The following is a 15,895-nucleotide window of genomic DNA, read 5'->3' on the forward strand; positions in this document are numbered from 1 at the left end:
TTTAAATGTTAATGACTGCCTAATAACACCTCGAGTGAGAAGGGATTGAAATAAATGTCATCTCATGCCTCATAAAAACATCATTAACAAGGCGCCTCGCTAAACTCAAACACCGTCTTTCTCTCACAAGCTTCTGACACCGTACACTTTGTTCGCTATGCCATTAATGTAGTCACCCGCTCCCTCCTCAAAGCTGACAGTGTGAAAATCCTCCCATCTAAATTCACCCACTTCAGCAAATATGAGAGCCCACTTGGATAAAATATTTGCCTTGACATTACCAGTGCGTTTAACATGGCTTAATCGAACATCCTCAAAATACTTCAACTCTTCGAGGACGTTGTGAATCCAACCTTGTAAGATAAAGACCAAATTTTTTATTTACAGTATACATTTAGTATTAAAAATAATTTTTGAATGATTCCAAATTCCATTTTAACTTTGTAAATTTTTTTATTTCGATTGTAAGGAACAATTTTTTTATTTAAAATATGTATTTAATATTAAAAAATAATTTTTTAATAATTGCAAGTTTCATTTTAAGGTTCGTACTTTGCTTTGTTCATTCCAAATTATTTGGATTGTAAAGAAGGATTTTTTTTATTTAAAATATACATTTAGCATTAAAAAATAATTTTTGAAGGATTCCAAAGTTCCATTTTATGGTTGGTATTTTGCTTTGTTCGTTCAATATAAAATTAAACGAAGAAATAAAAGGTTTACTTTGGTATACGGGGGAAAGCTGTGGCTTCGTGGGGAAGTCTGCGTTTCGTGTTTGTTGCTCCCGCCAAGTACATCATACGATTTTTCTTTTTAAAGGTCCCCGGGCAGTTTGAATAGCCTCAATAATCTCTTCTTCTGTTTTAACCTTGGCAGTCCAGCATTTCCCTTCATCATCATACATGAAACTCAGCTCTTGGAGACAGGGCGGCTTACTCTAATCTGGTGAGTATATAGAGTTCTATGATTATTTGTTGCTCCGCTCGATTCATTCTTCAAACTTAGCGCTGGGAGCTTCTGCATCTTCTACAAATTTGGCGAGTGCAGTTTCGTTGTTTGCTATCTGAAAAATGTCAATTATCCGACTGATACTACAATTTTTATACAAATTTTTGTGTTTTGTTTTGATCATCTAAGGCAGGATTAAATAATTTCAATTATAGTGTCTCAGCACATGGCTCTGTACTTATTCCCTGGGAAACCGGCAATTGAAATGGGGTGTGAAAAGCCTTAACAAGTAGCCGACGAAAATACGCACGTCTGTTTATGATACCATTTTTAGAAAATATTCCCTATAGTGACAATAGAGCCGCCAACTACTTGGGTTCCCTTCGCTATAATCATGTTTTGTGGTACATATATAATGGAAATTGGACGTGAAAAATTCGGTCACATTTAGTTTAATGTAAGTCTAAAACCTTGTTTGGCTTCTTGAGTTCTACCTCAGTAATGCAAATTGATGGCCTTTTGTTGCTTCGTTGACTTCGAGAAGGCCTTTGACACGGTCCCAGGGACAAACTATGGAGGAACTTGTGATCCCTGATGGACTTAGAGCTGCAGTCCATAAACTTTATAATAAAGTTAGGGGGGAAATCAAATCAAAAGATGGAATGTCTGAATGCTTTGGCAGTGCCACCTTGTTTGGCTTTTATATTGATTAACTTGAAGAGTGGATAAACAAAAATAATGGAGAAGGTATTCAACTTGCAGGCTATGTGGTGAAGCTTCTTTTGTATGCAAATGATCTTATTTTAATCGCAAAAACTGCAAATGGTTTGAAGGAACATTTGAAAGCTCTTGAGCTTTTTTGTCAAGAGGTTGGAATGCAAGTTAATACCAGCAAGATTAAAGTAATTGTTAGTGCACAAAAAACAGCTTTTCCTCCACGATTTATTGGATTATTATTGTGTATTTTTGTTTTAATCCCATGAGTTGGATAAAATTGTTTTTTGCTTAGTTGTTAAGCTAACTAAAGAATATCTCTGTTTTTTCAGTTTTATTCTTGTTTTTTCTCCTTTTTTGTTTTAACGAAGAGACTATATATTATGTAATTCATTCATTTGTAAATCAATGAAATAGTTTTATTTTCATTCTTCTTTGAAATTTTCTCTCTGATTCTGCAAGTTTACTTCTTACTTTCCTAGCTAGATTCTTGCTGTTCAGGTTTAGATAAAATTTTACATGGTATCAGAGCCTGGGAGCTAAGAAGAAGAAATAAACTCAAATTATTTGCAGACAAATTTCTGAAGAATGGAAACTGACGTAAACCTGTGTTTCTAGATGCATGCCAAGATCATGCTCTTCAGAGCCTTGCCTTCATCTTCTCCTTCTCCTTTGTGACACATCATTTCAGTGGACCTGTCATGCCTCTTCTTTGTCATATTATGAGGGAGTTTTTCTTCTATCAGTGTTAATGCTTCCTTGGTTTTGTTTTGATCAGATCTTTAGACTATTGGCACCTGTATTTTCGACTATCCGCTTCTTGAATGGTTGAGTAGTGTCGTTGGGGTCATTCGTGCAGATTCATGTGCCACTTGCATCTTCGAATATCAGATGTTTTGCCTTTGTTTGCCATCTGATTATAGTTCGAGTAGTGTCGTTGGGGTCACTCATGCAGATTGTTGTCTTTTGTATCTTCGACAGACATATGTTTTGCTGAGTAGTGTTGTCGGGGGCACTCATACGGATTCTTGATCTTGATCATCATCTTGGCTTTTGAGGAGGTTTTCATTCAGCACTATGGCAGACAGTTGTCCACATTTTTCTTGTATATCGAAGGATGTTCTAATGCACTTCATATAGTTGCATCTCTTATAATTTTGAAGGGGGGTTTTGTTTCTAGTGGGTTTTCCCTCTTTCCTCTTTCCTCTTTCCTTTCCTTAGGCTTTTGTCTTCTTAGTTAGACTTAAGGGGGGGTGTTAGTGCACAAAAATCAGCTTTTCCTACACGATTTATGGGATTATTATTGTGTATTTTTGTTTTAATCCCATGAGTTGGATAAAATTGTTTTTTCTTTAGTTGTTAAGCTAACTAAAGAATATCTCTGTTTTTTCAGTTTTGTTTCTGTTTTTCCTCCTTTTTTGTTTTAACGAAGGCTCTATATATTATGTAATTCATTCATTTGTAAATCAATGAAATAGTTTTATTTTCATTCTTCTCTGAAATTTTCTCTCTGATTCTGCAAGTTTACTTCTTACTTTCCTAGCTAGATTCTTACTGTTCAGGTTTAGATAAAATTTTACAGTTATGATCTTCTCTTTGAAAAGAAAGAAACAACAAGTTAACTTCATGTTTGTTGGTTGTCTGTTGGAGATAGTAGAAGAATACAAGTATTTGGGAATTGATTTTCATGATAAGCTTAGTTGGGAAACTTGTAGGTCAAAAAGGATACAAGGAGGATGCAAGGCTTCTTATTTCTTGCAACAGATGTAGAAAGGCGGAATTGTGGGATTGGAAAACCAAGAAAACCCTCTTTGGTTTGTTGGTTATGCTAGCTGTCCTCTATGTTTGCGCGATTTGGGGGAGCAGCATGTCAAACCACAAATGGAGACAATTAGAAAGGATTTAAAAGCATCTAATCATTAGCAGTCTTAAAGTCAAGTCCACAGTCCCCTATGAGATTCTTTTTGCAGAAGCAAAAATGTCTCCAATGGAAGGTTCAATTATAGTTCATTTTGTTAAGCTATTTAAAAAAGTAAAAAATGTGGACAAGCAATGCTGGCCCAAAATGGTTGTTGGGGAGGAATTAAAACGGAGGAAGAAAAGTTGGATGAAATAGAATAACAATTGATCAGCAAGTGGGACATTGATATGCAAGATTGTCCCAATAATAATGATGAGATAAAAAAGTTTGTGTTTGAAAAATTTAGAACTGCCATGTGGACAAAGCATGTTGGTCGGAAGAAAGTACACTATATCAAAGAGTTCAACCCCTTATGGGAGCATGATGAAAAAGATTATTCAAGGGCAACGATTAAGGGAAAGGCTAGACTTCTAGTTGTGCAAATCAGAACTGAGTCCCACCATCTTAGATGTGAGACAGGCAAATGGGCTGTCCCTAAGGAGGAGTGGGACGAAAGAACTTGTCTTTTCTGCAATAAAGGGGTGGTGGAAACTGAATGGCATTTCATCATTGAGTGTGCTTCTTACGAGGATATGTGTAAGCAATATGAAGACAAGTTGCAGGGGTGCAATCTAAAAGAGTTATTTGAGGAAACAAGATTACACAAAACATTGGGCTTCTTGATCAAGATCCACAACATAAGAGTTGACAATGAAAAGAATTTGAAAGTTGTTAGCAAGGATGCTCTTGGTCCCATATATTGATGGTCTTGTGGACGTCATTAAAAATCATTCACTCATTCAATATGTAACTCATCAATCTCACGGTTGGATGTAGAGCAGTGCTAGCCATACTAAGATTCAAAGTTTTGAGAATTAATTCCTACCGTAGTTTTCACTAATTATTGTTGTTGCCTTCAATTTATTAATTCCTACCGTAGTTTTCACGTCCAAAGGGTGTTTTAGTTCAAATCCCTAACCACACTAGGGTAGTCTATAACCCAAAAGAGATGCCACAGAGTTGATGAAGTTAATGCCAATCTTTAAATTTCATTGATGATGTGCAAAGGGTGATTTCGGTTCAAATCCCTAACTGAAGGTAATCTTTAACTCGGAAGACATGCCACAGAGTTGGGTGAAATTAGTGCCAATGGACATAGTGGTGTTGGAGAGTATAGAAGATGGGGTACTTTGGGAATGTGCGTGACTCAGGTTCAACTCCATCCTGTACCAAGTCTCTTCACAGTCTTGGTTTTACCTGCAATAAGGTGATCCATGCGTTCATTCAACATCTCACTAAGGCAGCCTACAGTTCGGAGTTGGACCTTATGCAAGAATAATACTAATAACTATTGAAAATCTGTTCAAGTGTTATGAGCCGTTTTGAGGGGAGGGCCTAGTTGGCCTCATAAGCGGTTGGCCTCATAAGCGGTGTTCCACAACACCTGATATTATTTTTGCCTTGATTAAATAATAAATAAATGGAAATTTATTATAAATAAAATTTTAATCTAAATCTCCTACATTGCTTATTTAATGTTTTGTTTGCACCGTCCTAAGGTCGGCTCCTTACTACGACGCACAATCTTTATAAGGTGTGCTTGTTTACGGGGAGAGGTATGCTTGATTCTAGATTGAACTGCCTCTATGCAACGCATGCCTCTTGGGATGCAAACCCCTAGAGACAGGCTAGGTAGGACGTTTTCCCCTACTTTGGATTTGTTTGAGTTTGAGCATCCACAATATTGAATTTTCTGAGCTGTTCTTGATTATTGAATTTTTCGTAGTAGGAGATAAGGAAATTTTGGGAGTTGAGACAAGGATTGAGCATCCACGAGGACCTGACCTACCTTTGCCTTTGACAGGGCAAAGCCAGTGTCTAAGGTGCTAAGTCGATAGGCTCATGGGTTGTGAGAGGCGGTATTGAAGGAGATAATCGAGACAGGTGATTATAGCCCTTGCCGTGTCTGCAGATAGTTGGAGTCCTTGCGATTATACATGTTCGTGGCCCAGTACGCTTGACAACACTTGCGCCTTCCAATGCAAGTGATATCGATTGATCTTGTTTGGTGAAAGGCCTTTGTTGATTTTTGACTAAGTTGTAGTAGATATCTTTTTATTTCTAGGGAATGCATAGTGACAACCAAAAGACAAATTCAGAAGGCTATTGAAGCATGTATACAAATAGAATTATTATTTGATGCTTTTTTGATATTTACAAGCATAACAGTATTGTCTGTAGTTAATCTTTTGGATATCTAAGGAGTTTCATAAGTGTGTTGCATTGCCAATTTCTAGTCCAACTAGTTGGGTATTTTTCAATGGTATGAGAGTTGTGTTCTTGCCAGTTGTGGGTGTGTTGATGAGTGAAAGAGAACAAAGATATTTGTCAAGGGAAAAGAAGAAGGGCTCTACAATGGGTGATACCGACGAAGAAGCAAGAGCTTTCTTCAGGAGATCCAAAGAGCTACATGTCAGTGTGTCTAGGACACTCAAAGAGGTAGCCCAATTGCTGAAAGGATTCAAATAGAATGTTGAGGGTGAGAAGACCAGTGACAGGGGTGAAGGGAGCACTGCTGATAAGGAGACTTCTGCTGGTCATGACGAAGGGAATAATTCCATTAAAGAGAAATCAGCCAGTGGTGGTGAGAAAAGCTTAGTTAAAATGTTTAGAGCTAAGTTTCTGGCAAACAAAGTAGCTGAAGAAAACCAATCAGACCATATTGAAGAAATGGACCGCCTTTTAGCTAAATATAATGCCCTGAGTGAGGCCATCGGGGATACTATGTCCTTTACTGAGTATTGTGGTCTGAAATCAGGGAATGGGCATAGAAGAAAGGGATGTGAGGATAGAAAGGACATTCAACATCGCTTGGGGAAAATTACCATACCTAATTTTGATGGAACAAGCAATACATCAGCCAGATCATGGCTGCAAAAACTAGATACTTACTATTCTTTGAACCCCATGACAAAGGAGGAAGCTATCAAGTTCGCAACTCTACATCTAGAGAAAATATCCCATGAATGGTGGTACCACGGATTGGTGACCCAAGGACACGATACAATATCTACCATAGAGTAATTCAGTCAAAGGCTGATGGAAAGATTTGAAAGGACCGACCCGGAAGTGCATTTCAGAGATCTAGCCCAGTTAAGACAAGTTGGCAAGGTGGAGGAATATGTTTCAGAATTTCAAAAACTCGCTGTCATGGTGCCCGACGTGATCGATAGAAGGCTGATAGTGCTCTTTGTAGAAGGTTTAGTAGATCCACTCAAAGGGTTGCTCAAAGCCTTAAACCCTACCACTTTTCAAGAAGCTATCACAACAACCCTCAACCTGGAAGATTTCGTGGCCAGGGATAGTTTCAGCAGCAAGAGGACAGCCCTATCTATGCCAATCAAAAAATCTCTTCAAAAGAGTCTAATGCCTCCCAGGATCCCAATAACAACATCCCAACAACTAGACATTAGCAAGAATGAATTAAGAAGAAGAAAGTTGTGTTTCACTTGCAGCGAACCATGGCAGCTCGGGCATCATTGTTTAGGAAAAGGTCAAATACATTACATTGAGGTACTTACAGATCATGACAGAGAAAGTGAAGGAGCTGATTCGGAAAATGAATTAGAAAAAAGATGTGACGCTTGGGGGAGGCACACTTGCTACCCTCACAGGAGAACCACGTTATAATGCTTTCCGCATTAAGGGAATCTTAAAGGGGCAGCAGGTAACCATTCTTGTTGATAGTGGAGTGACCTATAATTATGTTAGTGAGGAATTGGTGCATCGTCTTGGGCTAAATACCACTTCAATTGAGGGGTTTGACGTGAAGGTAGCCAATGGAACTACCCTCTCTTGCACTCATAAAATACCACAAATGGAAGTAACTATGGGGGAATATAAATTAAAGTATGATTTCTATGTGATCGACATGGAGATGGAAGTTGTTTTGGGGTGCCAATGGCTGCATTCTATCGACAAATATGAGACCAGCCACCGCAAGATGGAGATTTCCTTCTAGCATAAAGGGAAAAAGGTGGTGCTACACGGGTTGACTAGTGAGGGAACCATGGAAATATCAGCTAAAAGAATGCAAAGAGTATTTTGTAAGAAGCAAGTGGAATGGGCAGCCGAATGTCTCCTCACAAACACAAGTATAGATAAGATGGGCGGAGCAATCAATGGGCAAATACAATCTATCTTGGATAAGTATAACAAGATATTTCAGGATATAACTGTGGGTCTGCTCCCTAATGGAAGGTTTCAGCATATCATTGAGCTGGAAGGAGCAAAACCTGTCATGATCACTCCTTATTGCCATTTCAAAGGTTTATAAAGAAGAGATTGAAAAGGCTATCAAATAACTACTTGAAATGGGGCATATAAGGCCTAGTTGTAGCCTGCTTGCATCTTTCGTAGTACTGGTTAAGAAAAAGATGGAATGATGAGGATGTGCATTGACTACCAAGTCCTTAATAAGAGGACTATAAAAAACTGCTATCCTATACCCAGAATTGATGAATTAATTGATGAATTGCATGGAGCTGAGTACTTCTCTAAGATTGATTTGTGCTCTAGTTACCACCAAATCAAGGTCCGAGATGAGGATGTACATAAGATTGCTTTTCAGTGTCATTATGGGCACTACAAATTCTTGGTAATGCCTTTCGGCTTGACAAACGCTCCTGCAACTTTCCAATCATGTATGAATTAGGTATTTATCCATCAGTTGAGAAAGTTTGTTTTGGTCTTTTTTGATGATATTTTAGTGTATAGAAAATCATGGGAAGAGCACTTTAAACACTTAGAAGAAATCTTGAGTATTCTAGAACAGCAATCTTTTTATGCTAAAGCTTCTAAGTGTGAATTTGGATTGCAAGAAGTTTTATATTTGGGGTCTAAAATTAGTGAACACGGTGTCATGGAGTGAGTGTTGATGAGGGCAAAATTAAAGCAATTCAAGAATGGCCTAGACCAAGTAATTTAACACTGTTGAGAGGGTTTGTCGGGTTATGCAGCTATTATAGGAGGTTTGTAAGTGGGTTTTCACAGCTTGCTGCACCTTTAACCAATCTTACTAAGAAAGGGGCATTTATATGGACTCCATCAGCACAACAAGCCTTTGAAAAACTCAAGGAGGTAATGAGTTCATGCCCAGTTCTAGCAATTCCTGATTTTTCTCTGCCTTTTGTTTTGGAATGTGATGCGTCAGGAGAAGGAATAGGAGCTGTCTTGATGCAAAATAAACACCCTATTGCTTTTGAGACTAGGAAGCTCAAGAATACTGAGCGTAAGTTCTCAATCTATGACAAAGAAATGCTGGCCATAATGCATGCTTTGACTAAATTCAGACAATATTTGGTTTGTAATAAGTTTTTGGTCAAGATTGATCATAATAGTTTGAAGTACTTTTTGAACCAAAGGGATTTAAATGATCGGCAACAAAAATGGGTGAGTAAAATTCAAGCCTACGATTTTGACATTGAGTATGTTAGAGGAAGCAACAATGTTGTGGCTGATGCTTTGTCTAGGAACCTCAATTGCACTCCATTAGTGAAATATCAGCTGACTGGAGATCACTCATCCCAGCTGAGTATGTGAAGAATTCTTACACTAATGATATATTGGAGGGTAGGGTGCAAGATGGGTTCAAAATAACCAATGAGTTAATACTTTTTAAAGGTCGGGTATTCATTACACCCGAATGCAAGATGAAAGAAAAGATCCTAAGAGCTTGCCATGGCACACCTTTGGCAGGCCACCCAGGTTTTTATAAAACATATAAACAGGTTAGGGAACACTTCTCATGGAAAGGCTTAAAACAAGATTTGATGCAATATGTGAGGGAGTGTAAGGAATGCCAGATTAACAAGGCAGAGCATGTGTTTCTAGTTGGCTTATTGCAGCCCCTGCCCATTCCCAATAAAAAATGGGAAAGTATCTGTATGGATTTTATTACTGGGTTGCCAAAAGTCTAGGGCAAAGATTGTTTATATGTAGTAGTTGATAGACTCATGAAGTACGCACACTTTAATGCTATATCATCAGATTATAAGGCCCCTCAAGTGGCTGATCTGTTTTTAAGGAGATTTTCAAGCTTCATGGTTTACCTAAAACAATTGTGAGTGACAGGGACAAAGTTTTATAAGCTTGTTTTGGCAAGAGCTATTTCATTTGACAGGGACAGAATTAACAAAGTACAAGCTATCATCCCCAAACAGATGGCCAAACAGAGATAGTAAACAAATGGATTGAGGGTTATTTAAGGAACTATGTAACTGGCCAGCAAACAACATGGATTAAATGGCTACATCTAGGGGAATATTGCTATAACACAACTCATCACTTGTCAATTGGCATGTCTCCTTTCAGAGCACTCTATGGGTATGATGCTACTTCTTTTATGGACTTAATTCTCACGGATAGTAGAGTCCCAAGAGCTAAGGATTTGGTGTAGCAAAGTAAAGATATTATGGAAGCACTCAAGGAAAATTTACAACGAGCCCAAAATCAACAAAAAATATATGCGGATAGACAGTGTACTGAATGGACTTTTGAAGTGGGAGATTTGGTGTTCCTACGCTTACAGCCTTACCGTCAATCTTCAATGATGGGTAATGGGGCAAAGAAGTTGAAACCTCGTTTCTATGGACGCTATCTAGTGATCAAGAAGGTAGGACAGGTGGCTTATAAGCTGGAATTACCACCCAACAGCAGGAATCACAACATTTTTCATGTTTCATGTCTCAAAAAGGCTCTTGGACAGCAGATTACCCCTACATTAGAGTTACCTCCCCTTGATTATGAAGGTAAGCTCATCCTCAAACCAGAGACCGTGCTCAATGTGAGGGAAAAGAGGTTAAAGGATAAGGTAATTACTGAATACTTAGTGAAGTGGAAGGGGCTGCCACCGGAGGATGCCACATGGGAAGGTATAGAAATTTTTGAACATCCCAATCTGCAATTGCTTGAGGTCAAGCAATTCGAGATGGAAGGACTGTCATGAGCCGTTTCGAGGGGAGGGCCTAGTCGGCCTCATAAGCGGTGTTCCACAACACCCGATATTATTTTTGCCTTGATTAAATAATAAATAAATGGAAATTTATTATAAATAAAATTATAATCTAAATTTCCTACATTGCTTATTTAATGTTTTGTTTGCATCGTCCTAAGGTCGGCTCCTTACTACGGCGCACAATCTTTATAAGGTGTGCCTGTTTACGGGGAGAGGTATGCTTGATTCTGGATTGAACTGCCTCTGTGCAATGCAGGCCTCTTGGGACGCAAACCCCTAGAGACAGGCCAGGTAGGATGTTTTCCCCTACCCTGGATTTTTCTGAGTTTGAGCATCCACAATATTGAATTTTCTGAGCTGTTCCTGATTATTGAATTTTTGTAGTAGGAGATAAGGAAATTTTGGGAGCTGAGATAAGGACTGAGCATCCATGAGGACCTGACCTGCCTTTGTCTTTGTCTTCGACAGAGCAAAGCCAGTGTCTAAGGCGCTAAGTTGATAGGCTCATGGGTTGTGAGAGGCGGTATTGAAGGAGATAATCGAGGCAGGTGATTATAGCCCCTGCTGTGTCTGCAGATAGCTGGAGTCCTTGCGATTATACATGCTCGCGGCCCAGTACGCTCGACAACACCTGTGCCTTCCAATGCAAGTGATATCGATTGATCTTGTTTGGTGAAAGGCCTTTGTCGATTTTTGACTAAGTTGTAGTAGATATCTTTTTAGTTCCAGGGAATGCATAGTGACAGCCAAAAGACAAATTCAGAAGACTATTGAAGCATGTATGCAAACAGAATTATTATTTGATGCTTTTCTGATATTTACAAGCATAACAGTATTGTCTGTAGTTAATCTTTTGGATATCTAAGGAGTTTCATAAGTGTGTTGCATTGCCAATTTCCAGTCCAACTAGTTGGGTATTTTTCATCAAGTGGTTCCATAGCCAAGATTCAGTTCCTTTTTTCTCAAAAGCTTTCTTGCACTAGACACACACAGTTTTCAATTCTAGATAAGAATGGGTTTGATCTGGCTATGTTACAATCTAACTAATTGCTTATCAGTCTCCATGTGTAAGTTCTTCCAGTCATTTCATGTTCGAAATTGCACATTTAAATACAGTTGCGAGTAGGAGTTTGAGGATCTCACTGATTTTAGAAAGAGAATTATAACATTTCTTCTGTTTTGTTCATACTTTTACTTATTTTTTAACTCTTTAAATTTAGCTGCTATGTACAAAGACTCTATTAATATTCTAATCTCAGAACCTCAGCATATGTATTTTTGCAGAAAGTCAATGCCTATGGACTGTTTCTCATACTCTTTTTTCTTCTTTTCTAGATGGACCATACAATGACACAAAAGCTCAAAGTGCAAGACCTTCGTCATGAGCTGGCTAAGCGCGGTCTTGATACTTCTGGATGTAAGCCTGATTTGGTAAGTATGTTCATCAACTATACAGGTTGGTGGAGTTGATGCAGCAATAGGTCATTTGCCCAGTTGGTTGAAAAATATCATCACCCAAGCTTTAGGTCATTTTGTTTTTCACAATAAATTATACAGATTAATCTAGACTTGGATCAGAAACTTCAGAAAATGGAGACGTGATTAAACTAATTTTTTGAACATTTAAAATTATCTACTCAATTTGCAGGTAATCAGACTTAATGAAGCTATTCGAGATGAATCAAAGTTAAAGGATGGTAACATATCGAGTTGCAATATGAAAATTGCTATGGCTGCAAAAGCAAATGACACAGACCCAAACAAACAGTATAGAGATAGAGATAACAGATTTGGTACAAGGGTTAGAAAGGAAAGGGATTCGAGTATCTGTTCCCCAGATAGAGACAACAAAGATGGAGCTGTTCCTAAAAAGCATAAACTTGAAGATGTTGGGGGCAAGTCAAATCCAGGTGCTGGCAACAAAGAATTACAAGGGATATCTAGAAAAAAATTGACTCCCACATCTAAAGATGAAAATGAACTAGATTCTTCTGAGCATAAAAAAAGCATAGATATCAATGAGATGACTGTTGACGAGCTTCGGCAGGAGCTTTCTTTGTGTGGGTTATCAACTTCTGGAACTAAAAAGGTTCTTGTTGGAAGACTTGGTAAAGCTATGGATGAAACACCAGTTACAACCACAACAGATGGTTCAAGCACTTCACAACACGTGAAAGGTAAGAGCAAGGTTTTCAAAGCCAAATCAATGAGTTTGGTTCAAAAACAAATAACGAATCTCTGTGATGTGTAACCTTTGTCAAAATGAGTATGTTGCCAAGGGAAATCTTCTTGCTCATCTTTATTAATACTAAAGAGAATAAATACCTTGGTGGCTCCAGCAATACTCAAAATCAAAGATAATGTGGGGAATTTGAAATTGGATTATTGTCTAATAAAGACTTGTGAAGGTATAGAGATGCCTACTACAACCCAAACTTTTAAAAAATAAATTTCAAAAGTTAAAGACCTTCTAAAGTTTATGATGAAACAAAAAGCTTAAGAAAACCATTGATTAGCCTCCTTACTACTAGTCTGAAGAGTAAAATCGTGGCTTGTAGTTTGGACATCTTTCTTAAAGCTTGCTAATCCCCATATTATATGGGGATGGAATATGCTTAAAAAAATTCTTCCATGTGGAAGTCAAGAGAGTCTAATCCATGTCTGAGAAACCCAGCTCAATTTAAGTTCCATATATCTTGCATATTAAATCAGGGTTTTAGGGAGTTTTCTTATATATGGATTCAGGACATAAGAGTTTGCTGACATGGTTATTAAATTGTTGGAAAATTTTATATATAGTATACACGATTTTTCTAGACTTGAAAAAATTTGAAATATCTAATTTTAATTTTTTTTATGGATTATTGTGTATCACAATCATATGAAGAAGCAGATAGCCAGGGGCTTGATTCATATAAATCAAAGAAATTATTAAGTATCTAAATTTAGTTTAGGATCATATACATGTTAGTTATTAGTTTTATTATTACATTCATAACTTCTTTATAAATGCTGCCATGTGAGTCATTGATTTCCATCTTTGTTAATGATTATCCTGCTTTTTCTTTGAATTAATGTTTGTTCTATATATATCCTTCCTTCCTTGGTTTGTTGGGCTTATGTCATTTTTATAATTTTGTAAACTTTAGTATTTGAAAAGAAAAGTTTCTTTGGTTTCTCTTGGTAAATGCTTTGCTAGCTAGGATGGTATGAATTAGTATTTGTTTAGAACATATCATTACATTTGTGCTCATTTTTAATAGTTTTGATTTGAATGAGTATTTTCACCAATCATTGCCCTTGGCTTGGAAATAACCACATAAATGTATTTTAGAGCATAATCCTCCTAGTTTGAGTAGATATTCTGTTACAATGAACTAATAAATACTAAGGAAGTAATCCAAACTCTTTTTGACACATTATTGTGAATGATGGTGGTAATTACCTGTATTGTAATTTTCTAACTTGCCTTTGGATACATGCTTGAAGGCGGAGGAGTTCAGGAAAGAATAAAGGAAAATTTGGTTGTAGCGACTAAGAAAGGGAGGGCTGTCTTAGATAGGTGGCTTCCAGAGGATATAAAGTCCCAATATCATGTTTTACAGATAGTAAGCAAACTATACCTTTTTGCTCCATATGCATTATTCACAAAGTTCAACTCAAAATTAATTTGAAAACATTTCTTTATGGTTGCATATTAAAAATGTATAGTTATATTTCTAATGTTTGCATAAATGTGTAGTGGTGTAGTTTTCCTTGAAGGGTTTTGCTTGTTGGCTGAATACTAAATGCATTAAGTAATATTGAGTTATCCCTGCAAGGCTTTCCTAGTTGGAATTGTTTCGAAAGGTTCTTTTTGTCATATTTGCCTAAAAGCGGCCAATATCAATGGGGCAGCTGTCATCTGAATAGGTGTTTCTTGCCATTATCTGAGAAGGAAATATACAAATAGTCAAACTATTTATTGTTGTTGCAGAATTATTTTTGAGAGAGTTAACTATAACTATGAAGCTTGTTCAATTATCTTGATAATGTTTTTCATAACTATGTTGCGGTGCCTAAAGGGCGAAAGAACTTGTTAGAGACCTTATCGAATATCTGATTTTGGTCTTACTTAAGGATGTGATCTGCAAAATGAAATATTTGTTAGAAATGAAGGCAACCGCTACAATATGGAAATCTGATATAACTTGCAAATCTGAAATATTAACTTGTAGTAGTTTATTGTAGAAATCTGATATAGTTCTTTATCTTCAAACCATGTAGTTTGATTTTTAACTTTGGTACATATGGTGTCTTTGTGCACAGGTGGACCACACTTTGTGCATAGTTTCTGTATTCTGAATTTTCCCTTGTGCTCAATCTCTGGCAAACTTACCTCCCTTGTTACTATGTCGTCTGGTGTAAATACTTATGTTTCTTGTGTTTCTTCCTTGGATCTTCATAGGAGGGATATCAGGGGTGGCAGGATTACTATTTTTAATGGTAGCCTGCATACATTTCTATTTAATTGGACAACGCATGTTTATGCATCATGGCAATTCCTGCATTTAAAGGGGACGCTTTTGTGGTCTACAGGTTATTCCTAAATGTACCAAATGTGCCTTAGTTCTATAGTTTTCAGGTACTTGCAAACTGAAGACTGAAGTTGATGCAAGTTTATGAATAGGTAGATATAGTTTTGTGCATTGTGATCATGATATCAGATGCATGTTTTAATTCACCTGGGCTATTCACTATTTTGCTTTCATAGAAGTGCAGTTCCAATATTTGGTTTGAAGGACCAGGCAACTTAAGCCAGATTGGATTTATGAAGGGTAAATATTTTATATTATTAAGGCTAACTTTCCAGCATTCTATGAACAGTCTGGTACTATTTAGAAATCATAGTCCTCCCTTAAAGAATAGGTCTGTTGTTTTCAGAGGAAAAGAAAACATTGAATTACTCTGTCTAATGATGTTTTTAAGCATTCTTATAATGTTCAATTTACTTTTGTTATTTGTTCCATAATTATCAAATAAGAGTTCCTTCTTTGAGAGACAGTATTTGTTGTTGGTCTTCATCATTTAAAGCTCAGTAGGTACTATGTTGTCTGGTGTTCTTTCTTGATATCATAATGTCGTGTCTTAGTTAAGGAATGCTTCGGATTCTTCTTCTGAGTGAAGAGAGCATTTCAATGGCTGATCAACTGGGAGAATTAATTCATGATCAACATGCAAGTAAGACATTTTGAAGCATGTATCTATTTGTGAGTGAGAGAAAGTGAGAGAGGGAGAGATAGGGAAGGAGAAAGAGAAAACAAGGTAGATGGAAGCAA

The 15,895-nt window shown here is 37.2% G+C and overlaps 2 protein-coding genes across 4 annotated transcripts in view; both read left to right on the top strand.

The window, feature by feature from the left end:
- The first annotated feature begins 720 nt into the window (after window positions 1-720).
- Window positions 721-15,895, top strand: part of LOC131048690 (poly [ADP-ribose] polymerase 2) — a 237,155-nt gene continuing 221,980 nt past the window's right edge. For all 3 annotated transcript variants that reach the window (XM_057982747.2, XM_057982748.2, XM_057982750.2), the window contains exons 1-4: window positions 721-945; window positions 11,913-12,008; window positions 12,226-12,754; window positions 14,067-14,185. In XM_057982747.2, coding sequence (XP_057838730.2) covers window positions 11,913-12,008; window positions 12,226-12,754; window positions 14,067-14,185 — 744 coding nt within the window. In that variant the 5' untranslated portion in view covers window positions 721-945. The remainder of the gene's footprint in view (window positions 946-11,912; window positions 12,009-12,225; window positions 12,755-14,066; window positions 14,186-15,895) is intronic.
- LOC131859837 (uncharacterized) lies at window positions 10,035-10,568 on the top strand. The gene has a single exon (XM_059214002.1). It carries the CDS (start codon window positions 10,035-10,037, stop codon window positions 10,566-10,568), a length of 534 nt encoding a protein of 177 aa, XP_059069985.1.

The sequence above is a fragment of the Cryptomeria japonica genome, chromosome 2, assembly GCF_030272615.1.
Source record: "Cryptomeria japonica chromosome 2, Sugi_1.0, whole genome shotgun sequence".
In the NCBI taxonomy this organism is placed as follows: domain Eukaryota; kingdom Viridiplantae; phylum Streptophyta; class Pinopsida; order Cupressales; family Cupressaceae; genus Cryptomeria; species Cryptomeria japonica.

Excerpts from the sequence above, each read along its gene's own strand:
- LOC131859837 (XM_059214002.1), top strand. The coding sequence starts at position 10,035 with ATGGAAGCACTCAAGGAAAATTTACAACGAGCCCAAAATCAACAAAAA.